This window comes from Nicotiana tomentosiformis, chromosome 2 (assembly GCF_000390325.3).
Source record: "Nicotiana tomentosiformis chromosome 2, ASM39032v3, whole genome shotgun sequence".
In the NCBI taxonomy this organism is placed as follows: Eukaryota; Viridiplantae; Streptophyta; class Magnoliopsida; order Solanales; family Solanaceae; genus Nicotiana; species Nicotiana tomentosiformis.
In genome coordinates this window covers 145060679-145071679 of record NC_090813.1, presented here as the reverse complement: position 1 = coordinate 145071679, position 11001 = coordinate 145060679, and the positions used below count along the sequence as shown (strand labels likewise).

At 37.0% G+C, this 11001-nt stretch overlaps 2 protein-coding genes across 2 annotated transcripts; one reads left to right on the top strand and one right to left on the bottom strand.

Annotated features, from left to right (window-relative positions):
* The first annotated feature begins 352 nt into the window (after positions 1-352).
* LOC104103067 (protein CLMP1-like) lies at positions 353-3360 on the top strand. Its single transcript, XM_009610944.4, has one exon. It carries the CDS (start codon positions 850-852, stop codon positions 3184-3186), a length of 2337 nt encoding a protein of 778 aa, XP_009609239.1. The 5' UTR covers positions 353-849; the 3' UTR covers positions 3187-3360.
* Positions 3361-7340: 3980 nt separating this feature from the next.
* LOC104103068 (1-aminocyclopropane-1-carboxylate oxidase-like) lies at positions 7341-8988 on the bottom strand. Its single transcript, XM_009610945.4, has 4 exons — positions 8649-8988; positions 8303-8529; positions 7894-8227; positions 7341-7811 (listed from the first exon to the last, which is right to left on the bottom strand). Exons 1-4 carry the CDS (start codon positions 8751-8753, stop codon positions 7527-7529), a joined length of 951 nt encoding a protein of 316 aa, XP_009609240.1. The 5' UTR covers positions 8754-8988; the 3' UTR covers positions 7341-7526.
* Between the last annotated feature and the right edge of the window lie 2013 nt (positions 8989-11001).

Here is an 11001-nt window from a genome sequence, read left to right as displayed (position 1 = left end):
GAGTGACTGTGAATTTGACCTTTTTCCTTTTACATGTGTGACATTTGAAATGGTCTCAAATAGAATAGTTAAAAATGAAAGATATATATAATACGTATAGATGTTTTGAATCAAAATTTTAGTGAACGATACGACTTACTAATTTCGTAATTTTAGTTAAGTTGGTTTGTGCGTTCTTTGTTAGTGATACAACAGAGATTTTTAGAAAGAAAAAAAAAGGTAGGTAGTTCTTTCAAAGCACCTCAAACCCATTGGGAAGTGTACAACACGTTCTTTAGAACAAAATTCAAGGGATTCGTAAACTTTCGATTTTCCTGTCAATTAGTAGGAATTAGTTTCCCTATCCCTAAAAATAGAAATATATCTTCATCCTGCATTCCTTCTAACTTCCACAGCAACACATAACATACAAGAAGGGGGTTAGTTAACGTCGCTCTCATTGCCCATAAATCCTAATGTAATTATCCAATAACAGAAAAAAGATCTACGGTGAATGCCAGCACTAGATCACCCATCCTACGGCTAACAATGGACCAAATTATCCTGGCCTACAGGGGATATTCAATCTAACAATGAACAACACACCTCTATCTAGGGTTTCAAGTCCAAAACCCTCAGTGCTTCCCTCGAAAGATCATTCCCTCAATTCAGCATCTGGGCTTTCAAGATTCTATCCCATAACACTGAGTTTTCCACCAAAGGTGTAAACTTTGTATCTGTCAGTTGCTTTTCTATTCTTTCTTCATTTATATAGCTAAACAAATAGTGGGGTTTTGATAAATTATGGTTATTCTTGGCTTATAAATATTAAAGTTTGTATCTTGAAATTTTTTTGAAAGGGATAATTATATGGGGAAATCAGGTGGTAGGAAGAAAAAGGTTGGTGTTAATCAAAGTCAAAATCAAAACCACAATCAAGGGGCTGTAGGGGAGAGTCATAAAACTGTTGCTGTTAATGGTACTGTTGATTTGGACTCATCCTTTTTCTTAAAAAGAGCTCATGAGCTAAAAGAAGAGGGAAATAAAAGATTTCAGGCTAAGGATTTTGTAGGTGCTTTACAACAATATGAGAATGCTCTCAAACTTACACCGAAGACACACCCAGAAAGAGCTGTGTTCCACAGCAATAGAGCGGCGTGTTTGATGCAAATGAAGCCCATTGATTATGATTTGGTTATTTCTGAGTGTACTATGGCACTTCAGGTTCAGCCTCATTTTGTTAGGGCCCTTCTACGAAGGGCTCGTGCATTTGAGGCTGTGGGCAAGTATGGAATGGCAATGCAAGATGTGCAGATGCTACTGGATGCTGACGGGAATCACCGGGATGCTTTGGAGATTGCAGGGCGATTGAGCATGATACTTGGCCCTCGCCAGCAAGACCTCCAGAGCCGCCCGTCTCCAGCTGCCCTTGGGGCATCTGCGGTGGGTGCGGCCTCTATTGCCGGTCTAGGACCATGTTTACCTTCTCGATCAGTGTCTAAGAAGCCAACACCTTCAGCTGGGGCTTCGGTTGTATCAGTTAATAGTAAACCAGATAAGCCCTTTCATGTTACGCCAGCTGAAAATGGTACTCAGGCCAAAGTTCAGATGCCAAGGGTTGTCTTGAAGCCTTCAAATGGTCCTTATAAACCTAATGTAAGTCCTAGTAGGGATGACAAGAAGGAGCAAGCTTCTTCATCAGCATCAATTACAGTCCACGAACATTCTAAAGATGCTGCGATTCGTTGGAGGCCATTGAAGCTTGTTTATGATCATGATATAAGGCTCGCCCAAATGCCTGTAAATTGCAGTTTTAGAGTGTTGAGGGATATTGTTACGAAACGGTTTCCAATGTCAAAGTCTGTTCTTGTTAAATATAAGGACGGTGATGGTGATTTAGTAACTATTACCTGTACAGGTGAGCTTAGATTGGCCGAGTCCTGGGTTGATAGTTTAGTATCAAAAGACCCTGATGCAGATGAAGGTGAATCCATCGGGATGTTGAGATTGCATATTGTTGAGGTGAGTCCTGAACAAGAACCAGCTTTGTTGGAAGAGGAAGAGAGGCCTGTCGCGAGTGAGGAGACTATAGAAGATGAGAGTGGATCCCATTCTTCACTAAGTGATTCCATTGTGGAAACTCAGGACAGTGAGATTAACAAGACAGAGAAGGGTACTACCAAAGAGAAAACCACAACGGAAGATCCTGAATGTAAGGAAGTTGAGATGGATGATTGGCTGTTCGAGTTTGCTCAGTTATTCAGGACCCACGTTGGCATTGATCCAGATGCTCATATTGACTTGCATGAGCTCGGAATGGAGCTAAGCTCTGAAGCCCTTGAGGAAACTGTGACAAGTGAAGCGGCTCAAGCTCTCTTTGACAAGGCTGCCTTCAAGTTTCAGGAAGTGGCTGCTCTGGCTTTTTTCAACTGGGGAAATGTTCACATGTGCGCGGCCAGGAAACGAATGCCGATTGATGATTCTGCTTCAAAGGAGATGATGTCTACTAAGCTTCAAGCAGCCTATGACTGGGTGAAAGAAAAATATTCTCTGGCCAAAGAGAAGTATGAGGAGGCTCTCTTGATTAAACCAGATTTTTATGAGGGGTTGCTGGCATTGGGGCAGCAGCAATTTGAAATGGCAAAACTCCACTGGTCTTTTGTCTTGGCTAAGAAAGAGGACCTGTCAAATTGGGATCCTACTGAGACGCTTGCTCTATTTGAAAGTGCAGAAGAGAAAATGAAAGCAGCGACGGAAATGTGGGAAAAGCTGGAGGAGCTGAGGGCTAATGAACTAAAGGATCCTAGTGCAAGCAAGAAAGATGAACTACTAAGGAGAAGGAAGAAACAGGGAAGTGGTCCTGAAGCTGAGGTGTCGGCTGCAGGTGGTCCAGGTGACATTTCAGCTGATGAGGCTGCGCAGCAAGCTGCTGTAATGAGATCTCAAATACATTTGTTTTGGGGTAATATGCTTTTTGAACGGTCTCAAGTTGAATGTAAATTGGGGATGACTGGTTGGAAGAAGAACCTTGATACTGCAGTCGAGCGATTTAAGCTTGCTGGAGCTTCTGAGATTGACATCTCAACAGTTCTGAAAAATCATTGTTCCAATGAAGAAGCTTCTCAGCAAATGGTTGAGAGCCCGAAGATTGAAGGGACTGATAATTCGAATGGCAAGAATGATGCTAGTCAAGCTTACGCGGGGTGACCTGACAATAAATTTGCAATATTTATTTACTTACAAAAAAAATATATTCATGAAACCAGAAAATTTTGGCTTTCAAACATCAATTAGACATTTAGGATCTGCATTTATGATGAAACAAGAATCTTGTGATGGAAACAATTATCAATTTCTGACATACAGTTTTTCTTTGGCAAAGTGCTTGAAAGGTTTCTTTCTCTTATTTTGCTCTCTTTTGGAAGTACATATTTCAGATTCCATCTGTGTCATGGCTGAAGAGATGTTGTTGCTAGTATCCTGGTATAATTGTTACCTTTGAAAGTGATTTTGGAACTTAATGCAAAGCTACTATATCTGCTTTTAGACATTTTCAAATTGATTCATAGCAAGCCAGCTTAGTTGTTCCCTATATGTTCTCTTGTAATAACAAAGGAAGAATCCTAATGAGCTTCCTTAGTTCCTTGAAGTGTGTGTTCTACTTATCCAATTAGAGTAACTATACAATATTATCCTGTATGATCACAGATGCCTGATCTGATATTTAGCAAACTTTGACATGTAAGAAGGGGCTATGGTTCTTAATTGGTTATATTTGTTCCATCCAAGATTAAGCTGGCCGACCATTTTTTTTTTCTTTTTTTTTTTTTGCTCATCTCCTTTTTCATTGCTTTCACTTTCTAAAAACAATCACTGAACCTTTTGATTTCATGTTTGAAAAGGGTGAAAACTGCTTATTGTTGAGCTGGAACCATATCATTCTACCCGGTAAAGGTTTAAGGATTTAATATTGAAGCTTTTTTCTCTCTATATCTGAACCTATAATTTGTGATCTGGTCCATGCGATAGCATTATCTCGGACCTGTAGATGTTTTATGCTGGATCTATGAACCCCAAGGCCATTATTGAGCGCTTAAGGTGTAGTAGTAGCAACCTGGACAACCTAGTTCCGATGATCAGCTATCTGCTTCAACTTTGTTGCACCGGATTACTTGGTCCCTGTGCTTGTGGGACATAGCGGGCTGCTCAATGGTTTAGTTGAGTTGTGCTTCATGCTGATCCGGACACCACCCTCGTAAAAGAAAAGAAATGTGTGCTCTTTGTGTGGCCAAGGATAATGAGCAAAGATCCAAGTTCTTGTCCTCCTCTACATCCCTTTGTGAGTCCAAGTTCTTTTTTCTTCCATTTTTTTTTATATCTGTGTCTCTTTACGTCGTTAATAGGATTAATCAATTGTTGTCATTTCATCCTTGTAGTCCCAGAAGATTATTATTTTATAATCCAAACAGTTGTAGACATTAAGGGCACATGAGATAACTCTGTATAGGTATGATGCTTCTGAATTCTGACGCAGCCCATAACAATGCTTGCGGGTTTACATTTTGTCAATAATGTTCCTGGAAATCTGCATGCGTGTAACGCTCATTGGCCAGGGAGGAAAGAAAGCTAGTAGTGCAGTGTACTATCTTATATTTACCAAATGAATATTCTCCTGGATGTTCGGTTAGGACTGTTAAGTGCTTTTCATATTGAGCTTCAGGTCTGGCACTGAGAGGATAAAAGCTAATCCTATTTAACTAAGTCCGTCAGGATGGAAATGGATATCTGGATAATTTCAGATATTCAAAATGTTTGCAAACATGCATAAGTGTAACAATTCAAGACCTTTTCTATTTATTCATATAGTTGTTTCTAGCTAGTTGCTCTGATTAAACTGCTTTACTCACACAATAGGATTTCTTTGAGCAGCTTATCGTACACTTCAGTTGTCTGTTTCCGTTTCACTTGTACAGGAACTTAGAGAGGAGTCTCAGGTTATAGTTTGTTTTAATTCAGCCACAGTAATTGCAATTTGTAAGCAAGAGAGTAGAAAGGAAAAAGGAAAAAAGGGAATAAAAGAAAAGGTGAAACATTGTAGTTGATTAAGTACCAAATTTGTCTTGAGAAGTTTATACACCGGCTTTTGCGGTTCTCGTAAAGAATCACCAACATTCCCTTAGAAAATGACTCTAATGATTTAAGAAAGAAAAAAGAAAAGAGTTTTGTATCCTGATAATTTTTCCATAAATCAGCAGCGGAAGGCCACTATTTACGATGTTTGGTCAGCTCAAGCTCAAGGATGGAATCTCACTTACAGAATCACAGACTTGTACAACACACTCAATCATTTTACAGGGTGAATCTGAATGTTGATAAGGCATGGTGGCTGGGGCACAGTTCATGAAGGTTCTCTGTTAAATCTTCCTATCAGGTGCTTAATCAAACAAACATAATGACTGATCTTTGGCCATGAAAAGTCAAATAAGTGGCATGTTTTGTTTGGTTGGTAATTAAACAGCAGGACAGTTTGATGAAAAAGGGTGTACAGTTGTGCTCAAGATGTCATCTATGTGAAAAAAAAGCAGAACCTAATAGTCACCTGTTCTTACATGCACAGTACAACAACAACTACAACAACAACCCAGTATAATCTCACTAGTGGGGTCTGGGGAGGGTAGTGTGTACGCAGACCTTACCCCTGCCATGAGATAGAGAGGCTGTTTCCAAATGGCCCTCAACTTCCTTCCCTCCAAGAACTCCCCACCTTGCTCTTGGGGTGACTCGAACTCACAACCTCTTGTTCTTACATGCACAGTGACTGTTCAAATTTGGAACATATTCTTAGCTCTAACAGGGATACACTGGGTCATGCCAAATAGCACCAAGGACATGCTGTCATTCTAGAATAAGGTGAGAAGAAATGCAAGTGAGAAGAGACAGGCGGATCCAGGATTCGAAGGTTGCGGGTGCCACCCTGTTATGCATACAGTATACTACAAAGACCGATTAGGAATAATGGGTCGGTTCGGTTAGTTTTTGGTTAATTTGAGTAAGCTTTTCATTCACAAAGCAAATAAGTTCGATTTTAGTTCAATTTTTTAACGCTTAATTTAAACACATTCTAAATAAAAATATAAAAGAAAAATAACATTTCATGAAAGAGCGCCTCCAATATAAATTTTTGCTTAAAGAATAGCCTAACTACACTATATATTCTTTGTTTGACTAGATTACTTTACTTGTATTGTCCTTTATTTTTTTTTCATCTTAATTGTTGAGCTATATGACAATTATTTTTAAAGAAAAACCTTCAACATTCAACCTATGATATTCGACTCAAAACAACTATCAATCAAGCCATTTAATTTTTTTTCAAAACCCAATAGAAGATATTGCTCAAATTATATTCCAATATATAAATTAATATCATTTCATTAAAAATAAAAAAATTATATGCTAATTAAAATCAATTCAAATTACCTATAGAAAATAATTGTTCATAAAGTAAGGTATAATGATAGAAATAAAATGAGGACTGAAAGTTAAAAAAGTAAAGAAGAGAGACTTAGCAAGTAATAAAAGGAGGGAAAGAACCGAAAAAGAAGAAAAAGAGGTGAAGTCCTAGGGCTCAACTGAAAATAAAGGAAATCTTAATAAATAGAAAAAAGAAAAATTCAAAGGATCTGCTCCAACAGGAAATCGAACTTGCATTCATGAGGCCAAGGAAAGCCTTAAAAAGGGAAGGCTGAACCAATGGCACCCGCTTCCACTTTGTAATTTTTGGGTGTCACTCTATCCATACATACGTTTCTTCACAGAGATATTATGTACATAGTAAGAATTTTAGCGAATCGAGCAGGTGGCGTGACATCCCTACCTCATTAGGTAGATCCGCCCCTGAGAAGAGTAGATGGGATCTGATTATTGCCTGCATATGGTGGACTATCTGGAAAGAGAATATTTCAGACAATGCCAACTCAACTCAGAAGATAAAAATGAACTGCCTAAAGTTATTTCACTTTTTTTGAGTAAACAAGAGTACATAATGAACACAGAACCTATAATAGATGTTCTAGGAACTCCGTAAGAAGATAAGATTTTTTGTTGTATATTTTGGTACATCCCTCTGTAATTATGGGCCGCACAGCCTTTATGCTTCTGAATATTAAAACTGTTACCATCTCAAAAAAAAAAAAAAAAAGGGTTCTGTAATTTGAATCCGTCCGGTTGCCAAGTCATTAAATTTCCTGTTTTCAACAAAGAAACTCCATTTCTGATTTTGGATTGGATGTTCTTTTTAACATATTCCTTTTTAGGTAAACAAGCACTAAAAACAGATTAATTTGCTAGAAAAGAGTTAATTAAAGTTAAAAGGAACTTTTTTTGAGAACATAACAATAAACTCCTCTTAGACATGTTACTAGTAGATGAAAAACCCCAAGTGGCATAAAACAAGAAAAGCACCCCCACAAATCATTATTACATCATCATAATCTTAATACTAAGCCATTTTCTTCTCATTAATCAGTTTTCTAATTAATACTCCATCAAACAGTAGCTATTGGGGCAGAATTGACAGCAGTTTCCACAGCCTTCATTGCTTCAAACCTTGGCTCCTTAGCCTGGAATTTAAGACCTGCATATAATTTCATATAGTCCTCAAAAACAAACTTGGGATAAATGACTTTGTTCTCTTTCTCCAACAATTGTGGTGCTGGATAGATGACAGCATCACTCCCCGGGTTATAGAAGGAAGCAATGGACATTCTGTTTCCATGAGGCTGAGCAATCACCCTATGCTCCACACTCTTGTACTTTCCATTAGTAATCACCTAAAATAATAAAGAATGTTGACATCATAAGTGTATATATATATATAACTAAATCCAGTGTTAAATCCGTGGATATACATACCTCAAGTTGGTCGCCGAGGTTAATGACAATGGAGTGGCGCATTGGTGGAACGTCGATCCATTTGTCATCTTTGAGTAGTTGGAGACCACTGACTTTGTCATCTTGGAATAGAAGGATGATTCCACCAGCATCAGTGTGAGCCCTGAGGCCTTTAATCAAATCAGGCTTGGGACATGGTGGGTAGTTGCTAACTTTGGTGCCAAAAGTAGGACCCTTTGAACCATAAAAGGCTTTCTTCAGGTAACCTTGCTCCAGTCCTAGATTTTCACAGAGCAACTCCAAAAGTTGCTCTGCTAATTTCTCTAGCTTATCAGCAAACTCCTTCATGATTTTCCTGTCATGTTTGATGAATGTCAAGTCAGCAAATCACATATACATAATTTGAACTAATTCAGTTGAACCATTTGACCTGTATTCATCTTCAAGATCAGGAACTTGTGAGATGTTTGAAAGAGGAAGGTGTTTCAAGAAGAAAGTGCTTTCCCAGTCCAAATCCTTAATTTCAGTCTGAACAGCTTCAAGCCCTTTACTTGCCACCATTTCTTTGAACCTTTCTTCCATACACTTGTTGTAGTGCCCCTTTGTCAACTTCTCCACTCTGTCCAGAAGCTCATGACAGATCCCATGCTTTACCACCTTCATATATCAGATAATTTTTTATAATAAAATATTCCCACTTTAATTATAACTTATCGTGTTACACGTACGGTCACTGCATTTATCATTTTTTACGAGAGAAAATTTAAATTATATACCTCAAAGAAGCCCCAGTTCTCACAAGCATCCTTTATTGTCTCCATTGTTGCAGCCCTTTGTTCAGTGTTAAGCAACTCCATGTTAACCACTGGGAAAGTCTCCATCTTTCTACTTTTCTTTCTCTCTATTTTTCTACCTCTTTGTTACTGTATGAATGGGTACTTGGACGGGTATTTATAGGACTTTAAGATAAGGAATTGAATGATTTAAAATATTACCAAGTAATAAAATATGAAATCTATACTTAACAAAAAAAAAATCTAGGACGTGGGAAATGGGAACAGGACTCGTGGAGGATGGCATGTGAGTACATATTGTTAGGACCTACCAATTTTGGCTGAATCTTAGTAATTAGCCATGAGTTACTGTTTTGTCTTCTTCTGTCTTCTCTTTTTCGTGGGGCTCAGCCTCATCAGTGCAATAGTACAAGTAGTTTTTTTTTTTTTTTTTCTTTTTTTTTTTGAGATTAAGGCACAATTATAATTATTGTTACCTGGATAGGAAGGTGTGGAGGTCGATAATTAAGGTAGTAAGATAGGTGGTAGATTATTCATACCAGTAGGCAGTAGAATTAGTACGCACTTTCGCATTCTGTTGGTAGTAGGTTTATGTGATTAACTTTCATTTTCTTTCATTTTGATCATCTTATTATCGTGTTGTTTCTATGCTACTTTTACATGACTTTTTGGTGTTGTCCCTCATTGTCTATCTTTTAATTAATATGGTGCTTATGTTTTCCTGAGCCGATGGTCTATTGGAAACAGTCTCTCTACCTTCACAAGGTAGGGGTAAGATCTGCGTACACATTACCCTCCCAGACCCCACGATGTAAGATAATACTGGGTATATTGATTATTGAATTTTTATAATTATTGTTGAATTTTGACTAACAAGATGTCCCTCTTCACATGAGGGAAAAGCTGATGCACACTATGCAAATTTATTACATGGCAAGTGTATTTTTACTAGAAGAGGACCATTACATGTTTGCTGTTTTGGTTAGTTTCCTCACAATATATACGTTAAAAAGTATATGGAGCACTGATGGAGATATGGAGCACTGATGAAAAGATGGCTTAAATTTTTATTTTTTTTTATTTTACATTGTGGTACTATTTTTAAAAAAAAAGCTATTTAAGATAATGATGTTACTTATATTACAAGGTGTGATAAGATTTTTAAAACCTAAGGACGATATGGGGTTTAGAATTCGTGAAGAAAAATGTGTATCAAGTTTTTAATAACTCGCTGTACCCTTTGGCCCTTTGCTTGGCCAAACTTAATGATCGATTTTCTTAGGATACTAATGGGATCAATTAATTAATTGTAGCCTATAAGGAAAGATGTAAAATTAAAGTACTAAGCCATTCTAAAACATCTCATGAAAATCATACGCGATTTTCGTATATTTATATCAAATCCAACTTTAATGTGTGTGCATGCGTTTTGTTTATCAAATTAATTACTACAGAGTACAGATTAAGAGTTTCTAATATTGCAATTCCCACCAACATTAAATTTCATAATCTTTGGAATCAATGCATAATCATTGTGCACGTGCAAAACCCCCTCCAAATTATAATTACGTCTCCAGCTTGTTTATTTATTTATTTATTTATTATTTTTTGGATTACATCATTATTCTACTAATTGACGCTTTCTTCTTTTTAAGTATAAATTTATAACTAGCAGTGGTTGCTATAAAAAAGTTTGTCCTTTCTCTTGAATAGTAGAAGCGTACTAAAGTTTGAGAAGTGTTTCTAGTCCACTTATAAAATTGTTCATGAATCTTTTTTATCAGATGTCCCCGCGAAGGGACAAAATTGTTCATGAATCTAACATTCTTTTGTTCATTCAACAAATATTTCTTTTCCTTGAAAGGGTTTTATATCGGGATAACTGCTTATTCAAGGATTCATCTTAATTTTTTTGGTTTAAAATTGATCGTTAATCTACCGTAATATTTCATTATTTAAGCTTGCTCGCGACAATGTAAGAAACTTACGCATATGGTGTTATAAGTCACTAAAAATGTCAGGAACTTGGTGAAACAATTTTTTTATAATATTGAAATATGAGTTTAAATAAAGCGACACAAATAATGAGATCAAATTCGTATAATCAACTCCAATATATTGAGGCATGTTGTAGCAGTACTATTAACTAACCATTCGCATTCGAGGTTTAGGTTCAGAGTCCGGGTGTTGTGGAAAAGCTAGTATGACTAATAAGAGCGGTTTGGTTTTGTTTGCCAGTTGCTAGTGAAATTTAACATGGTAATTCATCCAAAACTTTTGTGGATATAACATAACTTTAAATAATGGCTTCAGCATTCTATCGTTGTGAATTTTA